The sequence below is a fragment of the Nicotiana attenuata genome, chromosome 2 (genome assembly GCF_001879085.1).
Source record: "Nicotiana attenuata strain UT chromosome 2, NIATTr2, whole genome shotgun sequence".
In the NCBI taxonomy this organism is placed as follows: Eukaryota; Viridiplantae; Streptophyta; class Magnoliopsida; order Solanales; family Solanaceae; genus Nicotiana; species Nicotiana attenuata.
This window is the reverse complement of record NC_031990.1, coordinates 23,677,044-23,704,570: the sequence shown is the minus strand read 5'-3', so window position 1 is coordinate 23,704,570 and position 27,527 is coordinate 23,677,044. Positions and strand designations below refer to the sequence as shown.

The following is a 27,527-nucleotide window of genomic DNA, read 5'->3' as shown; positions in this document are numbered from 1 at the left end:
GAACAAATCTTGTCTTCTCGGTTACTTAAATTCTGCAATATAAGTGCTAAATTGTCTCAGATTGGCCTTCGATTGAAGCTAGAGTTTGTGAGCTATTTTCTCTTAAGCTAATTTCTTAGTCAACAATGGTGATTAAAGATGAACAATTCAATAATACTACTTCTGTTCGCACTGCTACAACTTCAACTAATGGAAATTTCATGTCTGGTACAACTACCTTCCCTTCTATCGATCACAATCATCCTTTATACCTGCAGCTAATAGCCATGCCAGGTAGTTCTCTGATCTCGCTTCAACTTACTGGATCTGATAACTTTGATTTATGGAGTCGTGCAATGAGAATTGGCTTGTTAGGTAAAAGTAAACTAGGATTGGTTGATGGTAGATTTCCTAAGTTTAAGTTTGAGCCTGAGCTTCATGATCTGCGGGAGAAAGTGAATGCTACAGTTCTGTCATGGATAATGAATATTGTGAGTCCAGGTTTGCTAAGTAGTGTCCTATATGCATCTAGTTCTCACAAGGTTTGGGAAGATTTAAAAGAGAGGTTTGATAAAATAAATGGCTCCAGAATTTTGTATTTGCATAAGGAAGTTCACACTTCGACACAAGGAACCATGACTGTAACCGACTATTTATCTAAACTTAGAGAGCCTTGGGATGAGTTTGATGCTATTATGCTTTGTCCTGGTTGCCCTTATCCCGAGTCTAAGAAGTATGATCAACAATTTGTGTATCAAAGACTTCTTCAGTTTCTCACTGGACAAAATGAGCACTACTCTCAGTCAAGGAGTCAGATTATGATGATGTCTCCACTTCCTAGCATAAATAAATCTTATTCTCTATTAGTGGATCTGGAAAGTCAAAAAAACCTCACAAGCATGACACAGGTTTCTCAAGTCTCTGAGGCTACAACCTTACATAGCAGCAAGAACATGAGCAATACTGGGAATTACAAGTCCAAAAAGATCCAAGTTCAGTGTGAGTACTGTCATTCTAAGGGACATACAAAGGAAAATTACTACAAATTGATTGGGTATCCCTCAGATTTTAAGACCAAAACAAAATGAGTTAATCCTGGACAGTATGCAAATCATGTGGGTGTCATATGGTGAACAATATGACACCTACTAGGAATCAACAAGGCAGAGTAGATGGTCCATCTATCTCAGATGTATCACAACAAATGAATCAACCTACTTCTTCTAGAAAATGGCACATCTAGCTCCTGTCCTCACTCCTGAACAATATCAGTAGATTGCTTACCTTTGTCCGAAGGAAGCACAAAAGGATCAGACTCTTCTAGCTAAGTAGTTGCTGTAGGTATTCTAAGCCAAGCGAATGCCTTTGTGTCTCATTGTATCAATTGCAAGTGCATAGTTGACACTTGGGCCTCAAATCACATGATGTCAATCTTAGAAATGCTACATACTCATAAGCCACTTCCAAAAACAGAAGAAAACAACGTGCACTTGTCCACTGGAAATGTTATGTCAGTGTCACACAGAGGAAGTACTTCTGTATTATGTTTTCAGGAAATTTCTAATGTCCTCTACATTTCTGACTTTAAGTTCAATTTACTCTCAGTTTCATAACTCACAAAGGAGTTAAAGTGTATGGTTGGATTCTTCCCTAACTTCTGTATTTTTTAGGACCTCTTCAGTGGTCAGGTGAAGGGGATTGTTAGAGAAGAATATTGGATATACATACTGCATGGAAGTACCTCAAGATAAGTCTTATCTCAACAACAAAATAAGTGTGTTAACACTGCAAATGAAATGTCTACTTTTTCTAGTTGAAGTACTTCTTCTAATTCCAATATATCTGTTTCTAACCTTTATGACATAAAAGTTTAGGACATGCTCTTATAGATATGATAAAGAAAGTAGAGGCACTGAGTAGACCGACAACAGGTTATTCTCACCATTCCACTGTTTGTCCTGTTGCTAAACAAACTAAGACGCCTTTTCAGTTGAGTAGCACTATAACAAAGTTTGTTATTGAACTAGTTCACTATGACATATAGGGAGCATATAGATCGCCCACATGATGGTAAAATGTACTTTGTTACCATAGTTGATGACTATAGTAGGTACACTATTATTTTCTTACTAAACTCTAAGTCATATGGTATTTTAGTATTGATAGATTTCCTTATTCAAGTAAAGAATGTATTCTCCACAACTGTTAAAGTTCTAAGAACTGATAATGGAAGTGAGTTTTTAGTACTGATTTAAAGCATCTATTATCCAGTCTTGGTATTTTACATCTCAGTACATGTATTTTCACACCCCAACAGAGTGTGGTGGGAGAAAGAAAGCATAGAACTATTTTGGAGATGGCTAGATCTATCAGGTTTCAAGCTGTTGTACCTCTAATATTTTGGGGAGAATGTGTTGCTACAGCAGTGTACCTACTCAATCGACTGCCCTCTAAAGTAATTGAATACATGCCACCTTTTGAAATGTTGTATTTGCATACACCTTCATTGTGTGTCATCTCAGGGTTTTTGGTTGTTTATGTTATGCGACAAGTCCTAAGGTGTTGGACAAGTTCTCGCCTAGAGAAACCCCTGCTGTATTCTTAGGTTATTCCTCTACTCAAAAGGAATATCTACTGTATGCTTTGCATTCTAAAACCTTCATGGTAAACAGGAATGTTGCATTTGAAGAGAATGTTTTTCCCTTCAAGCTTGTTACAGCTTCTTGAAATCCTATCTATCATATCTTGGACATGTTGTCTCCTAATCTAAGCACGGCAAATCCTACTTTATCTTCATGACCTACATCAGAAGATTCCACTGAAACTAGTTCAGGTAAGCTATCTGCAGATTCACTTCAAGAAGATCCTTGACTCTACAGCAAATACAACTGATGTTGATTCTATCATCCCTCCTGATGTTGATCAACACGTTGATATTAGTAATGATATACCTTTCGCTCATCAACAAGTTGATGAGTATCTTGCAGAATGTAGAGGATCATCAAGACCAAGCAACCTCTGTGGCTACAAGATTATGCTAATACTTCCAGAGGCTCAAAATGCACTCATCCTATATCCTCCTATGAAAACTACCTCATATCACTCCAACTTACAGACAAACTCTCTCAGTCATTTCAGCTCTTTCAGAACCAACTTCTTTCAAAGAAGCTGCAGCTGACCCTAGATGGGTGGAAGCTGGAGATTAGATCCTTAGAAGATAATCACACTTGGAGTATTATAGATCTACCACCTAGGAAGACTCCCATTGGCTGATGGGTCTACAAGATTAGGTACAAGGCATCTGGGGAAGTAGGAAGGTTAAAAGTCAGATTAGTGGCCAAGGGGTATAGTCAGAAAGAAGGTTTGGATTATGGTGAAACTTTCTCTCCAGTGGCCAAGTTAGTCACGGTCAGATGTATCATTGCATTGGCAGCTTCTAGACAGTGGTTGATTTTCTAGATGGATGTTCATAATGCTTTTCTCAATGGAGATCTAATTGAAGAAGTCAACATGCATATACATGAGGGATATGCTAGACATGGGGAGACTCACAGGAAGTTCTGCAAACTCCACAAGTCTCTTTATGGACTTAAACAGGCACCAAGACAATAAAATATGAAGCTAACTGAAGTTGTACTCTATATGGGCTTTAAAACAAAGTCTTTATGACTATTCTTTGTTTACAAAGAAGGCTGGAAATGATATTCACACTGGTGTACGTGGATGATCTCTTTATCACTGGAAATAATCAACAACTGCTATGTGAAATTAGAGCAGACCTCAAGAAGAGGTTCAAAATGAAGGATCTAGGGGAGCTGAAATTCTTTCTTTTGTCACGACCCGGATTTCCCACCCTCGGGAGTCGTGATGGCGCCTAATATTAGGAGTTAGGCAAGCCAATTATTAATTATCTCTTTTAGCAAACATCAACAATATTATAAAACAAAGCATTTAATAACATAAGTGGAAGTCTCAAATGTAAATAACTGAAAGAAATGCGGAAATCCCAATACAAAACTCTACCCAAGATTGATGTCACCATACTCACGAACTTCTAGGATTACTAAATACAATGGACTGAAAGAAGTCATAATCTATTTGCTTCGGTACAAAGGATAACAAACTGAAATAGAGATAGAGGAGACTTCGGGCCTGTGGACGTCAGCGAGGCTACCTCGGTGTCTCTGGACTGAAGGTCTACTCCCAATCTACTGCTGTTGTCCAAAAGCTGCTCCAACACCGTGATCTGTGCAAAAGAGCACAGAAGTGTAGCATCAGCACAACCGACCCCATGTGCTGGTAAGTGTCTGGCCTAACCCCGACGAGGTAGTGACGAGGCTAGAACCAGACTCCAGATAAACCTGTACAGTTATATATAGTATATGGCAGAAAAGTAAACAGGCAATAAGCAGTAAAAGGGAGGGGGGTACATGCTTCGGGGGAACAATTTAACTTAACAAAACCCAAGTAAATAAGAAGGAACTGTACTGTATCCAAACCACGTAAAAAATACTACTGTTGCGGCGCGCAACCCGATCCATGTTCATATTTCAATTGTTGCGGCGTGCAACCCGATACAATATAACATCTGTTGCGGCGCGCAACCCGACCCAATACAATATCCGTTGCGGCGTGCAACCCGATCCAATACATTAACTGTTGCAGCGTGCAACCCGATCCAAAAGTACAGCTTACAGTGATCACAACAACAATCCCGGCAAGGGACTAACCATAAATTACACTATCCCGGCAAGGGAACCCAACGACACAAGTGAAAACGTCCCGGCAAGGGAGAATCAACTATAACCAATCTCATTTCAACTTATAATTATCACTACTATCATTATTCTCGTCCCTCGAGCACTTCTACGAAAATAACTGAGCCTTTGCTCAATACCACGGATTTTCTCACTATTTCAATCATAACATTGTTCAAGAATACACAATTATCAAATTAAGACTCACGGTCATGCTCGACACTAATGTATAGATACTCATCACCATGCCTATACGTCATACCCAAAAAGAAGCACGTAGCAAATATGACTCAACTCCTAATCCCTCAAGCTAAGGTTAGATCGAACACTTACCTCAAACTTCCACGGCCAATTCAATCCTCAATTACCACTTTCCCTTTCGAATTCGGCTCCAACTCAATCAAATCTATACAATAACGACTTAATAATATCAATATAAGCTAAACAAATCAACCCCGATGCCTAAATATAGATTCCCAAGCTTTCTTCCCAAAATTCCAAAAATCGACCCCGGGCCCGCTTAGTCAAAACACGAGGTTCGAACCAAATTTATATCACCCATTCTCCTACGAGCCCAAATATACAATTTGCTTTCAAATTCGATCCTAAAACGAGGTCTAAATCAAGAAAAATTGAAAAGCCCTAACTCTACCCCCTTTCCCCCAATTTCAACCCTAGATTACATGATTTGAGCTTAGGAATTTGATAAATGATGATGGAAAATGAAGGAGACAAGTTAAACAATACTTACCCAAGAAGCTTTGGTGAAGAAATGCCCTAACAATCGCCTAGAAGCTTTGGAGAAGAAAGGGTTCGTGTATTTTTTGAATAAAACCCGTAACTGTTCTGTTTTTATGACTTAAAAATTGCTGGGTGAAAATACTCTATCCGTTCTCGACATGGGGGTCGCGTTCGCGATGAGTAGGTTCAGACAGGCATCGCGTTCGCGGGAGTAGGGGTGCGAACGCGAAGGAGGAAATACTGGGGTCCAAGGAGTTTGGCCTACGCGAACGCGTTGGCCTATATGCGAACGCGATGGGATGGGGCTGGAGACCTATGCGAATGCGGTCCAGCCATCGCGACCGCGAAGAAGGAAGGAGGGCTTGGCCCTCAGAACTCGATAACTCTACGCGATCGCAGTGAAGGGATGCGAACACGAAGGAGGGAGGAATCTGAAGCTTCGCGAACGCGAAGGAGATACCGCGAACGCGATGAAGGAATTTACTGTGCACCTGTTGCAGGTTTTCTACAATTTCACTAAGTTCTAAAACCTCCCGGAACACCTCCGAAACACTCCCGAGCCCTCGGGGCTCCTAACCAAATATACACACAACCTCAAAAACATCCTACTGACTTATCCGTGCGATCAAATCGTCAAAATAACATCATATACATCAAATCAAGCCTCAAAACTCATGTTTTTCCTTGAAATTTTCATAAAGCATCAAATTCTCAATTTAAGTCTGAAACACGTCAAACGACGTCCAACTTCAACCAAATTTTACAGAAAGCGCTTAAACCATATATAAGACTTGTGCCGGGCATCAGAACCAAAATACGAGCCCGATACCACAGTCTTTTAATCAAATTTCATTTCCAATTTCCTTAATAATTTCAGAAAAACAATTTCACAGAAAAATTCATTACTCGGGCTCTAGACCTCGGAATTCGACTCCGGGCATATGCCCGAGTCCCATATTTTTCTACGGACCCTCCGGGACCGTCAAATCACGGGTCCGGGTCCGTTTACCCAAAATGTTGACCGAAGTCAAATATATTCATATTAATATCAAAATTTAGCGTTTTTCACACAGAATTCATATTTTAGCTTTCCGACTACGCGCCCGGACTGCGCACGCAAATCAACGCGACCTTAAATGAGGTTTCCGAGTCCTCGGAAGCACGGAATGAATAAGAAAACAGGTGATGACCCTTTGGGTCGTCACATCTTCGGATTGAGTTTGCAAGTTCCAAGAAAAGCATTCTCATGTGTCAGAGAAAATATGCACTAGAGTTGGTCTTTGAATTTGCAGCAAAGGTTCCGAAGCTGCTATGTTGCTTGGCACGTTGATTGCTCTTATCACGTTTCTTAATCTCTCTTTTTTTTTTTTTTGGGTGGAAAGATTGTTCTTGGCACGTTGATTGCTTTTTTAATTGCTCGTATAAGGTTTCTTAATCATAAGAGTAGGTGAGAGTGGCTATTTTATATCTAGTAACTTAAAATATTTTTCTCAAGAGGTTAGGCAAAGACGAACCAAACACATTGAATACTTTGTGTTTATTTTTTGTTTATTGATATCTAGATAAAAACAAAATAATGGTCTCAATAGTTAAATATTTATGCACTGTATCAAGAATTTTTACTCTTTTAGTTAAATATTTATGCACTGTATCGAGTGCACAGTGGTAGGAAAAAGCGTGAAACCTACAAAACATATTAGAAACCTTGTTCATTTCGAGCTATCAAATAAAACAAAATAAATATTATAGTAGATACATCAATAGTTGTGGTTCACAAAATACAAAATCACAAATGGGTGAGACTTGCATTAAACATGGCTTATTCCTTTAAACATAAAATCAACAACCGATAAGGACATCGATGTTTGAAAATATAAAACTAAAAGGCAACTCATTTGGAATGGTCCCTCGAAATAAGCTTCAACGCTCTGCATGGAAGATAAAAAAAGTAGAAGTCATCATCTTAATTTTAAGGAGGTAACATTTTCACAAATATTGAGTAACAATTAATGTAAAGAATCAAATAACTTTTGAGTGAGATGTAAAACTTACAGCGAAGTTCATGGATTTCGACATTAAGGGAAGTGTTTCCCATGTCTTCTTGTTCTTGTTTAATCTCTCTTGCAGAATTATCAGCGGTGGTGCTGCAATAATGTAACTCAATTGACTCCAAAGTACAAATTTCCCCAAAATCTGTCGGAATTTCTTCCAGGTAGTGGCAATACTTGAGAACAAGACGTTTTAGATTTGGGAAATTATCACTGCTAGCTTCCCAACGATAAAAAAAAGTTGTACTTGCAATTAACAACAGCTTTAGGCTTTCGAACTTGTCTTCATTACTTAATCTCCATACGCCACCCTTGAATGCATCCTCTTTAAGTTTGAGCTCTTCAAGATTTGGCAACATGGCAAGAGTTGATATGTCTTCCCAAGGAAAACGGAACTCATATAAAGTTAACCTCTTAAGTGATGTTGGGAAAACAAACATCTTGATGGAAATAGGTTTCGGAATATCATACCTTCTCTCCTGGATGGAGATAGGTTTAGGAACATCATACTCCCAACACTTCAGTGCTACGAGTTTTGTCAAGTTCGACATATCAATGAGGCGATTGGCCATACCTTCTCTCCTGGATGAAATTTCATAGATGACCAATCTCTTTAGATTGGGAATGCGAGAAAAGACTTCAGATGTACAACTTAAAGAACAGAGACCCGAAAGTTCCTCTAGATTTGGCATCCCTATCGCAAGATGCTGATCTAGAATACTCTCTCTTACTAAATCAATGGGTCCCCCCATATGTATATGCCTCAAGTTATTCATCACCCATATATTCCCTGGTGAAGTTATAACAAGTTTATCTCTTTCCCCATGATTAATTAGAGTTTGCAAATTCTGAAGCTCTGTGATTGATTCAGGAATATCGCCTGAAAAACGAACTTGGAGGTATCTCAAATGAAATAACTTTGTAATCTCGAGCGGAAATGTACGAAACAAATACATTTCATCTTTATTGAAGATTGCCAACACCCTGAGAAGCTTGAAATGGGAGAAAAAATCCCGTAATATATAATGACGACGAGTTATGGGCGCCATGCCCAGAAGGTCGTCAAGAAGCTCGTAACAGGGTAAATAAGTTTCCAATAATCTAGAAAATACATAGATAGATCTAGCAACAGGGGGTAATAGCTTACGACAATCATCAGCTGAATGCTCTCTGGTTTGAAAACTGAAGCGACGGACAATGTGCTTTTCTGGTGGAAGAGGAGGGTAAGTTCTTTTTCTCTCTACATGGACAAACTTCGTCATTTTAGCTTCTATCAAACAGAATTCACGCAGTAGATCATGCATTGCACATGTTCTTATTTCACCATTGAATCTCCTTTTTATAGCCATTATCAAGTTCCTGTTGATAAGATCATCCAGATAATTTTCTGCCACTTCCTCCAAGCTTTTATGACTTTCAGACGTCGTTATAATTAAACCTTCGGCGATCCATAATTGGATCAATCTCCAAGTCTCAACCTGAAAATCCTCTGGGAAATCACCCATAGAAAGAAAACAAGGTTTGAGGTGATTAGGCAAGTGGTGGTAACTCAAACCGAGCACTCCTAAACATTTATCTGGATGACTAGCAACGACTTCACCTAAGGTTCGCGCAACATCCTTCCAACTTTTTAATGTCCTGTCCATTTTAGAGAGATGCCCTGCAACAACTGAAATTGTCAAGGGTAGTCCTTGGCATTTTTCTACTATTTGCTTTCCAATTTTTTCCAACTCAGGTGGATGATCATTTTTTGGTCCAAACACCTTATCACGAAGTAACTTCCAACTGTTTTCTAAATGCAAGAGGTTCATCTCATGAGGGATACTAGTATTTGCATACATCGCTACCTCTGTTTCCCTGGTAGTCAATAAGATTCGACTCCCATTGTTGTAATTAGGAAATATTCCTCTTATACTTTCCCAAACATCTGTACTCCAAATATCATCAACAACAACAAGGTATCTTCGACCCTTTAGGCTTTTCTGCACTAGGTCAGCTAACTTACTGTCATCCTTATCATAATCATTTTCGTTAACAATATTTGTTTGCTTTGAAATGCAATGTAAAAGATCTAACAACACATTTCTACTTCGATATTCTTGAGATATTGTAACCCAAACACGAATGTCAAAATGATACCTGATTGGGAGATGATCATGAGCTTTTCTAGCGAGCGTTGTTTTGCCAATGCCACCCATACCTGATATGGTGACAATAGCAAGATCGGACGGTTGTCCAGTCAATCTTTTAACTATGATCTTCAAGTCATCATCAAGTCCATGCACGATATCACTTTCCAAATTTGGCAGCACTGGAATACTTGTAGAAGAAGTGCCAATCCTGGAAACCCGAGTAGATTGAAGAATTAGATTATAATCAGCGTCATGAGTAGTTGTGCTAAAATCAGAAACAATCTCCATCACTTTTTCTTTGTTGTATCCAGTTTTTCAACAACTGGTAGCAAATCCTGGTGTTGTAAAATTTCAAATGTCCAGCTTGAGCCTTTGATGATTCGTAAAATCTTCAGCTCAACAACATCTTCTGCATAACTAGCAGCAACTCTTATTTTTTCCTCCAAATATTTGACTTTCTCATGGTCAAACCTTCTCCCATTATTGGTAGCTTGTTCAAGAACATTTTGAAAATATTCAGCAGTAGCATGAAGAGATTCTAGCGTTTCAGCAGTTTGACCATGAAAGAGATCTGGATTTCGTTCCTCAAGAGTACGAAGAAGAGAAACTACAGCATTATAAGCTGCCATTATCAACTACTCAAGAATTAGAATATTGTGGAAATGATGGCAACAAGGAGAAAGACTCAGCTCTTTAACTATTTTTCTCAAATTATATTTGTGTGTGACTAAGGCATCGTGGAACAACCCCTATTTATAATGTGAGCTGCCTTGGGTGTGTAAAATTTTAGTTCCATTACTTGTACTATAATACCCTTTAATTAATTTCCAACACCATGTTAGTGCCTTAATTAGTGGTTATCAATTAATTGTTTGACTAATTAAGGAAAAAAAAGCTAACTCATAGCCAGTTGGTGTGTGGAATCAGATCTGTCATGTTGGAGAGTAACAGGAATAATAATGCCCCATCCTTTATCATATGACTAAAGGCTTTTTCAACTTTCTTCTCATAGACAGTTTTTACCTAACTAATAAAGAAATTGCCCATTAAACAAGCATCTTTACAGTTGACTATTAATGGAGATCGTAGTAAGGGTTGCGGAGATGGAAGATTATACAAATTTTTTTTTTTTTTTTTTTATGTACTGAAATTTCTTCTTTCACAATGTGTGAATCAGTTGTGCAAAATATAACAGAATAACAGTTGGACCCGTGATATTGTCCACTTTGTCCTAACCTCACAGGAATTTAAACACGTCACTAGAGTCTATGCCTTGTTTCCTTATATACCTAGCATCTTTTTGTGTTTTTTATGTGGGATTCACCTAAACTCACTTGGACGTTGAGGTTTGCCCCATCCTCGTCTGAGATTGCACGCAGAGTGGCGCTGCTACCATATGTAAGCTTAGCCCACTAGTGATATTGTTCGTTCTAGGCCTGGTCTTGCACGACTTTAAAACGCGTCACTAGACTGAAAGTCTTATTTTTGTATTACACAAAATAATATATACCGTATTTTATTGATGTGAAATTTGTCTAAGGTGTCACATTTGAACGTTAATTAGGTCCAAGAGTTTAGGCTAGTGTGGTGGAATCCTACAATTACTTTTTTCAATCTGAAATTACTGATCTTATGCACAAGACAACATTATAGTGATCTAATAATCAGCATTCATCTGCCCACCTGACCGCTACGGAAATAAAAAATATGGACTGCTTAGGGTGTGGCAATTTTTTGACCCCCAATTTGTCGTATAACAACCTTAGCTTGAATCAATCCCTTTAATTAATTTCGAGCACCACCTTAATGTTTAACAATATATTAATTGACTTAGAGGGTGTTTGGCTAAGTTTATAAGCTATTTTTTGGCTTATCTACGCGTTTGGTAAAATTAAAAGTGTTTATAAGTCAAGTGCTTATAAGCCAAAAGCCATAAGTTGGTCTCCCTCGACTTATCCAATTTCAGCTTATAAGCACTTTAGGTTTGATCAAAATATTTATTATTCTATCCCTAAAATACTTTTTTTTTAAAACAAAACTCCTCGTATAGTTTCACTCTCTCTCAGTTCTTCAAACCTAAACAGCCCGTGCCTCTGCAATTCTCCAGCCCGTTTCTATCGGCAATTTGAGGTAATGAGATTCACTTGTCTTCTTCATATTGCTATACATATGTGACTTGTATTGTTAGCCTCAAGTAAGATTCCTACTGTTTTAGTTGTACATTTTTACGTGGATTTGGTGCGGTAAATAGTAGTATAAAAAACAAAAGAGTGTTGTACAAGGTTAATTTGAATACTTTCTCTTATTTATTTTTATTTTTTGGGGTACAATTTGAATGCTTTCTTGTGTATTTCTCTCGTTGAAAGTCATCACTATTAGGGGTGTTTAAAACCGAATCGTATTGGCTACAATGGAGATTCATAATTACATTAGAAAGAAATGTAAGGTGAACAATGCATTCCAAGAAGCTGAGAATGAGAGATATGTGCCACGTGTTCATCCTGATGTTGGAAGATCCGCAAGAGTCAGCGTTGCAAATGAAGAAAATGTAGAAAATCAAGGAGATAATAATATCTGGACGGCATTTCGTGATCTGATTGCTCAAGATATTTATGATAGTTGAATATTTTAATTTTATTTACCATAAACAATACATATTAAGTGCATGTTTCTTCTCTACAAATACTGTGTACATTATTTAAGGTTTTTTCCTTAACTTTTGTTAATTAATACTCCACCCATTACAATTTATGAGTAAGTATAATAATTCTCCCATCCATTTTCATTCGGTTAATGTTTTCTTTAATATTTCTTCTTTCTTCTGATGGACATTGTTAACTTAATTTAAAATGCACCAATTTGCTCATTTGCTCTGACTGGAGTAGACGAGAACATCTTTACAGTTGACCATTAATGTAGGTTGCGTGGTGTTGGCGGAGGACTCGTTATAATCACTAGTGTTCCATAACGCCCTGGGCCTTAGCTTGAATATACAGGGATCGGTTATTTTGGTCACAGTACAAGTCAACTCTATAATGGTTAAAGCTGATGTACTGTACACGCAACGGTACATCAACACTGTTGAAGCGTAACCGGACAAGTCCTTGCATCATCTTTCATGACCTCAAACATATATTGTCAACATGAGACAAGGGTATTTTATTCTTAACACTTGCAAAACCTAAATTATTCACTCTCTCAAGTGTGTAGCCACCTTTCCTCTGAGGCATTGAAGAACAAAGCAACGACAGAACAAAGGACATTTCCCAGCATTGATTTTGTCTTATGTCCTTTAGTATTATTGTGTCTCTGTTCTATGTTATTCATTTGTAATTCCTACACACGTTTTTAGAAGCAATTAGTAGGATATCTCTTAAAACATTTTTGTTTTGGTTGTTTTGACTAGAGTTCGTGAAGTGTGTAGCCATGTTATAGAGTTATTATAAATAGGCTTACAATAGAGTTATTGTAAGGGAGGAGGGTTAAGAGTTTAATTCCTAGATTGCAAAAGGTTGTAATCTAAAGTTTGCTCAGTTAGTGAAGTTGAAATCCTACTAGGGTAGATCATTGTTTTTAATCGCGTGAGCTGGAAGTTTTTCACGTAAATATTGTTGCGTTCTTTACTTACTGCTGTTACTGTAAGAACTTACAGAGAACCAATACAGTTTGATGAACCCTTAATTTCCATCAATTGGGATCGGAGCAGGTTCTTTCTAACGGTTAATACCTAGAAAGGATCTTAATGGCTGCTCCACCAAATTTCAAAGAAGAAAAATCTACTACAAGACCACCAAAATTGAACGGCCAATACTATGGTTGACGGAAAACAAGAGAGAGATGTGGCCTCTCTTTTTTCACATTTTTTAGCATCTTTATAAAATGTCCTGGCTTTTTATCAAACATTTTTTATAAAATGTCCTAGTGAGGATGTCCTGGCTTGAATCAAAACATCTCTCTCTTTCGCATTTTTATCAAAACATTCACAAGTAGGACCACTACAAACACAATACTCACAAAGTGGTCAAGAGGATACCGGTCCCTGACAGAAGGTTCAAAAGGAAGGATGTCGTTGACAATGTGGTGAAACAAGTTCTAACTGCTTGGGAAGATTCCTTCAGTGAATCTGAAGGTGAGGATGATCGTGGAGACACCTCCATGATAGCTGTTGAAAGTGAATCTACATAGTATGGCTCTATATTTGCACTCATGGCAAAATCATATGATGATGATGAGGTAAACTTTCTTGACGTTCAAAAAAATTTGAAAACTTACTCTCCAAATAAACTTGTTTCTTTAGCAAATGTTTTGATTGATTCTTATCACAACCTCATTAAGGATAAAAATGATTTAGTTGAGGAAATTGGAGAGGTAGAAGAAGAGAGAGATGTTTTGGCAGTTGTAGTTGTGAATCTTAAGGAAACAGTGGAAGAAATAAAAAAAGAAAATGCCCTGTTAAAAATTCAAATGGAGAAATGGATGAACACTCCTAAGGGAAAGGAAGTAGCAAGTGAGGCACAACGAAAGCTGAAAAATGAGCCCAAAAATGTTAAAATGAGTCTTGTCACTGAACTTGAAAAGAATAGACAACTTCAGGAGAACTTAAACAGAGTTAAAAAATGATCTAGACAAGTCTCTTTAGTGGACCTGGTCCTCATACACAATCATTTCCATGTATAAAATTATTGGAGGGAACAAGAAAGGTAAGTATGTTACTGTGACTGATAACGGACTTTCTACTCATTTTGGTCAAACAGGTCATTCATTATAAGGACTCTTGTAAAGCAAAACATCAGTCTCAGCAGGAAAACATTAACTCCAAACCTAAGCATTTATCTTGGTGACTAGCAACGATATCACCTAAGGTTTGGGCAATATCCTTCCAACTTTCTAACTCAAGAGGATGATCATGCTTTGGTCCAAACACCTTATCACCAAACAACTTCCAACTATTTTCTAAATTCAAGAGGCTCAACTCATGAGGGCTACTACTATTTGCGTACATCGCTACCATATTTTCCCTAGTAGTCAATAGGATTCGACTAAAATCGTTGTAATCAGGAAATATTCCTCTTATACTATCCCAAACATCCTTACTCCAAATATCATCAACATCAACAAGGTATCTTCGACCCTTTAGATTTTTCTATACCAGATCGGCCAACTCATTGTCATGTTGACAATATTTGTGTGCTTCAAAATGCAACGTAAAGCATCTGATAACAAATTTCTACTTCGAAATTCTTGAGATATTGTAGCCCAAGCAAGAATATCAAAATGATACCTGCTTGCGAGATGATCATAAGTTTTTCTAGAAAGTGTTGTTTCTCCAAAGCCGCCCATGCCTAATATTGTGAAAATGTCTAGATCCGATGGTAGTCCTGTCAATCTTTTAACTATGATCTCCAAATCGTCATCAAATCCCTGCACAATATCATTTTCCAAATATGACAGCATTTGATTACTTGTATAAGAAGTGCCAATCAAAGAATACCTAGGCAATTCAAGAGTTTGATAATCATCAGCATCATGAGTACTACTAGTGCTCAAGTCAGAAACAATCTCCATCACTTCTTTCTTTGTTGTATTCATTGTTTCAAATACTGGTAGCAAATGCTCGTGTTGTAAAATTCCAAATGTCCAACTTGAGCCTTTGATGATTTGAAAAATCTTCACCTCAACGGCATCTTCTGCATAATTAGCAGCAACTCTTATTGTTTCCACCAAAGATTTGAGTTTTTCAAGGTCAAACTTGTTGGGTTTAAGCTTATAATAGCTTAAAATAGAGTGAATGGAAAATGGAGGGAAAAGTAAAACTTTAAAATTTTCCTCTTTGACAGAGGGATATTATTCCATATTGGAGGAGGAAGATAATTTTGATGGGTATATATACAATTTCACTTCTTCTAGCTCTTGAAGAGTTGAAAAGAAGGTAAGCCTCGTGTCATCGTCGTTGGTCGGCTCGGCTTCGGATTCGGTTAAATGATTGATTGATTAATTTTTTTTTACCAAAGTTATTTAATAATATTAAGATTAATATAATTTTATTTTAGTCCAAATCAACTATTGCTATAATGATAAATTGATTATCCCGTTAGAATTTAAATTTGGCGATTTGCATAAATGGCCATTTTTAAAAATATCCACTTTCAAGCCTTAAAATGAAGAGTTACAACTCTTCGGTATTAGCTAACATTTAGGCTACAAATATATGATCTTTTCCACAGATTTTGCTTACAGAATTCTGAATTCTCCTTCTTCCTTCTACATTTTTTTCTAACAGAAAGAAAAGTAAGTTTAATTTGCTACCGATCTTTGAGTTCGTTGGTCATCGGGGTTTGAAGTATCGCTACACCAGTGAGGGTGATCTGTTCTGTCCTTGACAAAATAATCCTAAACCTCGGGTACTAGGAGGGGATTAAGTTTCTTAAGGAAACATTGTGAATTCAGTAGCCTCAGATTAATTTTTTCCTTTTTCTACATTTCAATTTTTACTTGTTTCTATTTTTTGAATATATTTTCGAGTATAGATTGCTAGCTATATGGGGTAAAATCGGTTTATATTACATGTTTGTATGACACGTGAGATGTGGGACCCGAGACAGACGAAAGATGAAGCAAGTAAATCTCGAGTCTAAGGACAACATCTTCAGTTGGCACTGGAAAGATCCCGAAGGGAACACAGTCAACGGAAGCAAATGAATGTTTGTCATCAGATGAAATTTAATGAAGAATATACCTCATTATTAAATACACAACAGTTGCAGAGAATTATGACATTTATGGCCTACCATTACATATTCATCAATGATCCCTATTATTGTCATTTAACAGGGGCTTGATCCTGGGACCTTGTTCCCAAGGAATAACTTTAAATAGTGACGTCAACAACCATTGTAGAGAACGAAATCTCTGGCAAAACTTATGCTACACATTATTCTCAAGCTAAACAATACTTTATTTTTTGTTTAATATTATTTTTTATCGCGGTCTTCGGAAGCCTTGTTCCCGGGACCAGGCTACCTGCTATTTATCTCGATTTCAATCCAAAGTCTTATACTTTTCATATAATTTATTTATCATTTTGGGATTAAATCGATATGCTTATCCATAAACCACGCTATAAATTTAACTATACTGTTTTACGTGTAAACAATTTTGCATCCACCGTAGGGCTTAGATAGCTGTGTAATTGAGTTAATCCTTATGTCTATTACTATTTTGTTTGATCCTTTGTTTCATAGAAAAAATCGTAAAAGATGTCAGCTAACGATGTCAATACCGCACACAACATTAAGGCACAAGAAAATCTGACTCAGCTTGAGGATTCGTTAAGTGACACCCGCAACGAGGGAGATGTGGCGACTCTGGTCCATGCCGGGCAGTATCCCCCACATGTGTAGAAAGCGACTCCGGATGACACTGAGGATGTACACGTTGCGGAAACAATGAGGATAGAGAGCAACAAAAGACCATCATGGGCCATCTATCGAGGCAAGATTAGGCCACGACAGAACTGAAGCAAGTGTTGTCAGGTGCTTCCAACATCGACAATGGAAGAGGTCTTGTTCCTCTCGGCACGCTCGCAAATCAAACAACGCAAAGAGTTGACAAGAATACCCCGTAGGGTGAGGTCAGCTTCGACGGAGTTAGGGGACCAAATATGGATCCGGTAACGACAATAACAATGATCCTTTCAAAAGCAAACTCATGAGGTTCATGAGGGAAATGAATGAGCGGATGGATCAGAATGCGAAAGAGTGCCATGCCCGAATGAACTAAATGGGCGCACCACCATAATGAAGGTCCCGGACTTGAAGAAGTATACCCTATTGCCGTTTAAATCGAGCGTAGCAACACAATTGATTCCGAAACGGTTGAAAATTCCTGATATATCGAAGTATGATGGGACTTCGGACCCTCTGGAGCAAATTACAACCTATACAACGGCGGTGAAAGGAAATGACTTGGCTCAATATAAAATCGAGTCGGTCCTGCTGAAGAAGTTTGGAGAAATCCTCACGAAGGGGTCCTGGACATGGTACTCACTCTTACCCGAACACTCAGTAGATTCTTTTGAGATGCTCGCAGATTCTTTCATCAAGGCCCATGCTAGGGCCAGGAAGGTCCATGCTCTGAAGGCGGACATATTCAGAATTTCGCAAGGAGAGTCAGAGTTGCTGCGTGAGTTCGTGATCAGGTTTTAGAAAGAAAGGATGTTGTTACTGGCCGTGCCAGATGAATGGGTAGCTGAGGGATTTACTAAAGGGGTGAAACCGAGGAGCTCCCACGCCTCCCGAAAGCTGAAAGAAAGCCTGCTCGAGTTCCGGGTGACTACATGGGCGGATGTCCATAACCATTACAAATCAAAGATAAGAATAAAAGATGATCAACTCGTGTTTCTAGCATCAACAAAGGGTCGGGACCTAGAAAAGAACATAGATAAATCAAAAGATGACTTTGATATGGATCGACGATCTGCTAAAGGCCCATTTTTGCATTTCGAGAGGGCAAAAATATGTGACAGTAGAGGGTTCCAGTCAGCGGATAGGTTCGCCTTTGATAGAAGAACTAACAGCGACCGGAACAATAGGTCATTACAGGTTGTCAGAATATAATTTCAATGTTAGTATGGTGGAGATAGTATCCACAATAAGAAATATGAAGGAAGCGCGGTTCCCGAGGGATCCTAATTTGTGGTGCGGATATCATGGGACAATGGCCACCGAACTGGGGACTGCGGATATCTGTGCGAGGAAGTGGCAATGTTGTTGAAGAACGACCATCTAAGGGAATTCCTAAGCGATCGAGCTAAGAACAATTACGGTCGTAACCTAGACAATGTTTAATCGTCAAAGTTAGGGGAAGACCCTCCTCAGCTAACTATCAACATGATTTTTGGAGGAAACAAGATCAATGATGTAACCTTCTCGACAACAAAAAAGATAAAGGTATCGATGACTCATGGAAAGACTCCGCGATGTCACCAAGGATGAAATCACTTTCACCGAAGAAGACGCTGGTGGTGTCACGACCCAATTTCCCCTCCGTTGGGTTTCGTGATGGCACCTAGTCTTAGGGACTAGGTAAGCCTAACATTTACCGAATATCAACCATAATAAAGAAAGTCTATCAGTCTCAATATAGAAATCATTATAGAACTTACATCTTCCCAAAATCAGCAATACAAGTCATAAGCTCTAGAGAGTTTTGCCACAACTTCTAAACACAACTGTATGGAAATAAGTACAACAGTGTGAATACAAAAAAGGAAGGTGACTCCGAAGCCTGCGAATGTAGCAGCAGGGTTACCTTGAGTCTCCTCGGCAAGAATCCACACAGCAACTAACGATCAATACATGGATCTGTATAAAAAAATGTAAAGAAGTGTAGTATGAGCACACCACAACGGTGCCCAGTAAGTATCAAAACTAACCTCGGTGGAGTAGTGATGAGGAACAATCAAGACACCTACTGGTCTAATAAACTGAACAAATATAAGTATAGAAACAACAGAACATGATATCTATATAAAGACTACACGATATGGCTAACAATACAATAACTACAATAAGGAAAGAAATAGCAAGTAACAACGGAGCACCATAATAAGAACACAGAAAATGAATGGAAATACAACCCAAATCCGAAATCACAATTACAGTAAAGACAAGTAATAACTCAGCAACTACGGTAGTTTTCACATTAGGCCTTAGCCAACAACTTCAATCATTTAGTCATCCTTCAAGTAATAAGGATATTCCGAAATATACATCCTTCAAATAACTATTTTTCAAAAATAGTTCTTTCAAAATAAATACCTTTTGAAGATAATCTTTTCAAATAAATATCCTTCGAATATAAGTCACCCTGTGACATATGATCTCATAATCATACAATACGGGTCTCAATATCTGAACCCTAACACTTAGCGTCCTGTGCCCTTATCACACCTCACAATTATACTGACAACCCACGTGCCAAATAGATCCATTCTCACATGGAAGGCAAGTAAACGAGGGTGTATGTCTATACTTAGCAATATCAAGAAGCCTCTTATTCGATAAAGGTACTTAGCCACGCGCATGCTTGTGCAAGTGTCCTAACATAGTTCATACCACCTAGTAAGCATAAGGAAAAGAACGGACAACACGTAGAATGTTTACACAGGAATAGAATCAATGAAAAGCAACAGCTCAGAACATAGTGATAATAACAGGGGATCTCCTTGGATACCGTCCCATAGTCCCAAACGTAAATGTACAGGGGGGATCTAGCGAAATACCGTTCCGTAGTCCAAAAGTAAATATGCAGAATAGGGGGATCTACCGGGATACCATCCCGTAGTCCCAAACGTAAATATGTAGGGGGATCTACCGGGATACCGTCCCGTAGTCCCAAACGTAAATGTACAGGGGGATCTAGCGGAATACTGATCGTAGTCCCAAAGTAAATATGCAAAACAGGGGGATCTACCGGGATACTGTCCCGTAGTCCCAAAGTAAATATGCAGCGCAACCAACAGAAATAACAATTACAACACGGCAGAAACCTGGTACATCAGCAAAACAAGTACAATAACAAAAATGACAATAATACAAAGTACGGCGAGTAAATCAACTCAAGGACTTTAAATCATAAAGAAACGGTAGAACCAGTTCACAAGGAATAACAACAGTAAAGAATACTAGGCATAAAGGGAACAAATCAACAAGGGAAAACTAATATGTAGCAACGATCCCACAATATACAAGTCAACAATGAGGAAGTCAACACGAGTCCAATAGTCCCAAATAAAGGCAAGTCAACTAAGATATAGGTTATCTAAATTCCTTTTAAGGTTGAGCAATTTGCGAAAGATATTCAACAATTCAAATAATGGTAAGCAGCAAAAGATAATCATAACTCCAATTAAGACTAAATAATTATAGGATGAGATAGTAATAATTTCAATTAAGGATAAGCAGTTGTGAAAAAATAGGATGACGATAGAAGAGGCAAAATCTTTAGTTAAGTCAAATAAGTGTCAAATAGGCAATAAGAGTGAATCCTAAGGCAATTAATTCTAATTAAAGCATGTAGAAGTGAAACCAGCAAATAGTAACTCAAACGTATCACAGACAACTTCATACACAGTGAATATAAGAACCTAAGAACCCTAAATGCCAACTTCCACAAATAAGTCCGAGCACGCACTCGTCACCTCACGTACATGAACTACAATCAACATAGAAGACTCAAATCCTAAAGGGAAGTCCCCCACAAAAGGTTAGAAAGATGCTTACCTCAAAGAAAATAGACCGATACTCTAAAAGGCACTTCTCGGGTGAAAAAACCTCCGGGCGGCTCAAACCCAACAAAAATAACCAATCAATTTTCTTGAAAACCCCACAAAGAGTCGCTCAAAACCGAGCTCCACAAGTCAATATATGATAAATATGGTCTAACCCTCGATTTGGGAATATATTCTGCCTGCCCAGGTATTTATGCACCGCGAACGTGGAGAAGAGAAGACAGAAACCTACGCAAATGCATAGAGAATCATGCGAATGCGAAGAGTAACGACCACCAGTACTCAGGACCTGGTTTCTACTACGCAAACGCGGAATACAGGATGCGAACGCGATGAGGAAAATGTGCAGAGCTACGCGATCGCGAGGCGTATTACGCGAACGCGAAGAAGGAAATTGAGGCGATTAGCAGAGAATCTTCCCGGACACGAAAGGAGGTTCGCGATAGCGAGGAAGGATGTCAGACACCAGAACCAGCAGTTCAAAAACAAGGGAAAATGACCTATAGCCCACAAGGAACACCCTAAGGCCCCCGGGATCCTGTATAAACATACAAACAAGTTCTATAACCTAACACGGACTCGCTCGAGGTCTCAAATCACATCAAACAACGCCGAAAATGCAAATCACACCATGAATCGAGCTTATGAACTTCTAAATCTTCCAACTTCTAGAACTCGCTCCGAAACCTATCAAACCAACCCGGAATGATGCCAAATTTTGCAGGCAAGTCCCAAATGCCAATCTTCCAACTTCTTCATTTTCCAAACTTCAACTTTTCCAACTTTTGCCGAAATGTCTCAAATTACTCTACGGACCTCCAAATCCAAGTTCAGATGCAACCTCATCGTGGTTCGGACCTTTTGGATTGATCTGTGCATTAAAAAGTTAAGGAAAAATGTTTTTTCAGAAGTGCGCGTTTCTGCGGCCCATTATGCGACCACATAATAGCTATGCGGGCCGCATAGCTGCCGCAGAGTGAGGCAAAATGTTGGCCAATTTTTAGGACAACTATGCGGCCAATTATGCGATCGCATAATCGATATGCGGGCCGCATAGTCGTTGCATAACCTCCTCGGGATTTTTGCGAAGGTAGTTTTGTGGTGCATTATGTGACTGCAGAACATGTATGCGGACCACATATTGGTCACATACCCGGGCAGAATGTTCAAGTCTTGAGGGCCACTTTTGTGGGCCGCGTATCAGTTATGCGGTCGCATATGCAACCGCAGATTGAGTCGGGGCTCCTATTTTCTAACCTTTAAAACCCGATTCCATTCCGTTTAAAACACCCCATTAGACCCTCTTGTGCTATTTTTTACTACATTTAGAGTGAGAGAAAGAGTTCTAGAGGGAGGAAGTGATCCTCACCAAGTCACTACCTAAATCTTTGAAGAATATCGAGTAAAGTTACTAAGCCTTCATCCTAAGAGGTAAGAACTTGTGCCCTAACCATTGATTTCGAAATTCCTACTAAAATGAGTAATTAACAAGTGGGTTCATGGGTATAAGGATTAATTATCTTGCATGCATGTATGATAAAAGGGTATGGGGAGATTGTGTGCTAAAAATATAACAAATGGGGTGTAGAGTAATAGAATCTCTCTAAAAAAGGTCTCAAAATCACAATGCACACTTAGTGCTTGATAATGTGCCCAAATGAGCTAGAATCTTGATTATCTCTCTAATTTTGGTTCAACTTGTAATTCTCATAAAATAGATCGAAGTTGCTAGGAGTTCCAAAATTGTTGTAAGAATTTATGGAAAGCTCTATTGTGGTATGTATGGCTAAAAGGCCCTCTTCTTAGAAATTGAGCTCCCTTGGTGTCCATGCAATGTTGTAAGTTCCGAAATTTGATTGATGCAGTGCTTTCTATTTCAAATGAATTGGTGTTGCAAGAATATATGTGAAAGGTGTTCCTTAGTGTTTCCAATATGCTATTTTTGGTAATTTAAGGATGTGTGAAGAATGTGAACCATGTGCTAAAATTCCTAGATTTCAAGTCAAGTATAAATTGAGATTGTTATGCCGAACTATGTGAAATCCTCTCTATGCTTACAACTTGAATTGCTCTCGTACGTGCTTATTATCTTAAATTGCAAGGTTAATGTTGAAAGTGGAAATGACGTGAAATGTGGGGAAAAAGATTGAGTTGTGAAATGTGGCCTAGTGCCAAGTATGATGTGATAATTGTGGCCCCAAGTGTCGATGAACTGATATATGTGAAATAAAGATTGAAATAAGATGCTTGATGGAAAAGGATAAACGTCTTGGTAAGACGGCCTAGCCGATCGGGCCGTGATCGAACGCCATGCCGCACATATGGTGGTATTGTGCTGATATTGAAACCAGAAAGTGAGAATGAAATTGTGAAATGAAATTGTAACTAAGGTGCATGCCTCAAAAATGAGGCAACCTAGCCAATCGGGTTGTAATCGGACTCCGCGCAAGAAAGCGGTGGTATTGTGAATGATGATGGAACAATATTAAATATTGCAACCTAAAACTATGGAAATTATACGAATGCTATGTGATCCCTTTTATTTGACGATGTGGTGATTGTTTAAAGCTTTTGTTGATACTTATGATTTCTTTATTCTTGTATGATTGTTCTTTCTAATGAGATGGTGTTTAGTTATACATACTAGTACTATTCCACGGTACTAACGTCCCTTTTGCCGGGGGCGCTACATCTTTGAATTGATGTAGGTAGTTCGATAGCAGACCGTGCCGATCGTAGATAGCGGTGCATCCTCCTCTCAGCAGCCTAGGTCAGCCCCCTTTTTTTCCAGGGGTTATGCAGTATATCTTCTGTTTTAAATTACCACTTTTTGAGGTATAGCCGGGGCCTTGTTGCCGGTATTATCATAACTGTCTTTTGCATCTTTGGAGGCTCTGTAGACGTTTGTGTGGGTTATGTACGGGTGTTGGATGGGCCACTGAACTGTGTTGTAATTCTAAACTCTTGTTACTTTAAACTGTAACTGTATGAAGTTTAGGAAACTTAACTATGGTTTAAGGTTTGGAGTATAAAATGAGTTAGCAATGTTATATGTACGATCTTTCCTACTATCTAATTAAATGAAAGCATGGTTTCTTGATTATAGTGAGTTGGCTAGAGAGTGTCAAAAAAAAAAGGCTTGCTCAATCGGGTTCACTCGATTGGCGTCGGTCGCGCCTCCTGAGGTTGGGGCGTGACAAACTTAGTATCAGAGCCTACGGTTTTAAAGTGTCCTAGGATGTCTCAGATCCGTGTCTAGTAGAGTCCTTCTTATCGGTGTGTAGTCGACCACATCTATAAGTTGGAGGCTCCTTATGCATTTAGGAATAACACCCTTCTTTGATATTCTGGATCGTGCGGCAAAACTTGTTATGAAACTATCCCTTCTATAACTAGTGCATACCTTCAACTTTCAGTACATGGCACCTAAGAAGAAAGCAAGAAGTGGCCAAGGAGCCAATGCTGCCCCAGGAGCGGCAGTCGATTCCGTAATTGATGATGCGGGTGTGAACCCGAGGGGTGAGGACATTCCCCCGACTACTACACTGCCTGTTTCCACTACACCAGTTCCTACATCTGCTAAGGGTACTACTATCCCTCCCACTGATGTTCGTGTTCTGCCTCCAGCCCCAGCTTCCGGTTTCGATATTTCTGATGGGGATCTTAGGGGAGCTATCCAGATGCTGACTCAGCTAGTGGCCTCTCAAGCCCAGAGGTCAAATGTTGCACCCAGTTCATCTAGCCAGCAAGGGGATTCCACCAGTTCTAGGGTGAACAGATTTCTTCAGCTAGACCCTCCAGTGTTTACGGGTGAAAATCCCAAGGAAGACCCCTAGGATTTTATTGATGAGATGTACAAGATCCTCAGGGTTATGCGTGCAACTGAGTCAGAGGGAGTAGAGTTGGCTGCCTACCGTCTGAAAGGGGTGGCCTATTCGTGGTTTGAGTTGTGAGAAGATTCTCGTGAGGAGGGGAGCCCTCCGGCGAGGTGGAGTGAATTTGCCGACGCCTTTGAAGATCATTTCCTGCCTGCTGAGACAAGGGCAACCCGTGCAGCAGAGTTTGAGAGTGTAAAGCAAGTTAGTAGGAGTGTGTGGGAGTACCACATGGAGTTTGCATGCCTATCCAAGTATGCTATTCTTATGTTGCCCACAATGGAAGCCAGAGTGCGCCGGTTTGTTCAGGGCCTTAATCCTTTGTCTATTAATAAGGCTTCTACAGCTGCCTTGAGTTCTGACATGAATTATGGAAAGATGGTGGCATTTGCTCAGGCCACAGAGAACCGTAAACTGAAGAACAAGATGGAGAGAGAGGGTAACAGCAAGTCCTGGTCTGCGGGCAACTTCGGAGAGTCACTTGGTGGGGGAAGATCAGCTTTCAGGGGAGGATCATCAGGGCTGTCCCAGTCTATTGCACAGTATTCATCCAGTGCACTGCCATCAAGGCCCAGCCACCAGCAGCAATGGAGTCATTTTAGGCCCAGTCAGGGTAGCAAAGGACCCCACCAGCAGGGTTGGTCAGGAGGGAGATCTCAGTAGCAGCAGAGGCCCCCATGCCTTAGGTGTGGGAAGGTGCACTCAGGGATCTGCTACATGGAGTTACCCATATGCTATGGGTGTGGGATGAGGGGCTATATTCTGAGGCATTGCCGTGTATCCCGCCAGGGTGCGGGTAGGGGCACAGCACAGCCAGCCAGCCCAGGAGCTGCTACATCTTCAGCACCCTCTCCAGCTCGAGGTATTCCAGCACCCGCAAGGCATGGTGCAGCTAAGGGTAGTGCACAGGGTTTGGGAGGACCCAGCTAGTTCTATGCTATGAGTGGTCGCCAGACTGCAGAGGCTTCTCCAAATATTGTTATAGGTATTCTGACTGTCCAATCTCATGATGTGTATGCACTTATTGACCCCGGTTCCACCTTGTCCGATGTTACCCCTTATGTTGCTATGGAATTTGGGATAGAACCGGAACAACATCATGAGCCATTCTCGGTGTCTACTCCGGTTGGTGAGTCTATTACGGTTGCTCGAGTTTATTGAGGTTGTGTTGTTATGATACATGGTAGGGATACCATGGCTGATCTTATTGAATTGGGGATGGTCTATTTTGATGTAATAATGGGAATGGATTGGCTTCATTCATGTTTTGCCAAACTTGATTGTCGGACTAGAATTATGAGGCTTGAATTTCCTAATGAGCCCGTTGTGGAATGGAAGGGAGATAATGTAGTGCCAAAAGGTCGGTTTATTTCTTACCTTAAGGATGATCAAGAAAGGGTGTATTTATCATTTAGTTCGGGTTACAGACACCGATACCGAAGCACCTAGCCTTGAGTCCGTGCCAATTGTGAATGAATTTCCGGATGTCTTTCTAGATGAGCTCCCTGGGATCCCACCAGACAGGGAGATTGATTTTGGGATCGACGTGATGCCAGGCACGCAGCCTATATCAATTCCACCTTACAGAATGTCACCGACAGAATTGAAAGAGCTAAAGGAATAATTGAAGGATTTGTTAGAAAAGGGTTTCATCCGACCGAGTGTGTCACCATGGGGCGCATCGGTTTTGTTTGTAAGGAAGAAAGATGGGTCGCTACGGATGTGTATTGACTACCGGCAACTCAACAAAGTCACAATCAAAAATAAATACCCTCTACCAAGGATAGATGACTTGTTTGATCAATTGCAAGGTGCCAAGTGTTTCTCAAAAATTGACTTACGGTCCGGGTATCATCAATTGAAGATAAGGGAGCAGGATATTCCCAAAACAGCTTTCAGGACACGGTATGGTCACTTTGAATTTCTGGTGATGTCTTTTGGGCTAACAAATGCCCCGGCAGCTTTCATGGATCTCATGAATAGAGTCTTCAAGCCTTTTCTAGACTCCTTTGTAATAGTGTTCATTGACGATATTCTTGTGTATTCCCGAAGTCGGGAGGACCATGCTGACCATCTCAGGGCAGTTGTGCGGACTCTTCAACAACACCAATTGTATGCGAAATTTTCGAAATGTGAATTTTTGCTTGAATCTGTCACGTTCTTGGGTCATGTTGTCTCCAGAGATGGAATTATGGTTGATCCTCAAAAGATTACAGCAGTAAAGAATTGACCTAGACCTACCACTCCAACAGAGATTCACAGTTTCTTGGGTTTGGCCGGGTACTACAGAAGATTTGTGGAGGAACTTTCTACTCTTGCCTCTCCATTGACAAAATTGACACAGAAAGCAGTTAAGTTCCAGTGGTCCGATGCTTGTGAAAGGAGATTCCAGGAATTGAAATCAAGAGTGACTACAACACCGGTATTAACATTGCCAGAGGGTACAAAGGGATTTGTGGTGTATTGCGATGCTTCAAGGATTGGTCTTAGGTGTGTGCTAATGCAACACGGCAAGGTTATAGGTTACGCTTCTCGGCAACTTAAGAATCATGAAAAGAACTATCCAACCCACGACTTAGATCTTGCGGCAGTGGTGTTTGCACTAAAGATTTGGCGACATTATTTGTATGGGGTCCATGTGGATGTATTTATGGACCACAAGAGCCTTCAATATATTTTCAAACAAAAGGAGTTGAGTCTGAGAC

General features: G+C 39.6%; 2 protein-coding genes across 2 annotated transcripts; both read right to left on the bottom strand.

The window, feature by feature from the left end:
- Nucleotides 7,148-9,967, bottom strand: LOC109205437 (putative late blight resistance protein homolog R1A-10). Its single transcript, XM_019368151.1, has 2 exons — nt 7,530-9,967; nt 7,148-7,405 (listed from the first exon to the last, which is right to left on the bottom strand). Coding segments are annotated over exons 1-2 (2,418 nt in total). The 5' UTR covers nt 9,946-9,967; the 3' UTR covers nt 7,148-7,403.
- LOC109217495 (putative disease resistance protein At1g50180) lies at nt 14,791-16,398 on the bottom strand. Its single transcript, XM_019381752.1, has 2 exons — nt 16,394-16,398; nt 14,791-15,430 (listed from the first exon to the last, which is right to left on the bottom strand). The coding sequence occupies exons 1-2, from the start codon at nt 16,396-16,398 to the stop codon at nt 14,791-14,793; spliced, it is 645 nt and encodes a 214-aa protein (XP_019237297.1).

Bases quoted from the DNA above. Each gene is read 5' to 3' on its own strand.
- LOC109205437 (XM_019368151.1), bottom strand. From the start codon at position 9,945: ATGGAGATTGTTTCTGATTTTAGCACAACTACTCATGACGCTGATTAT.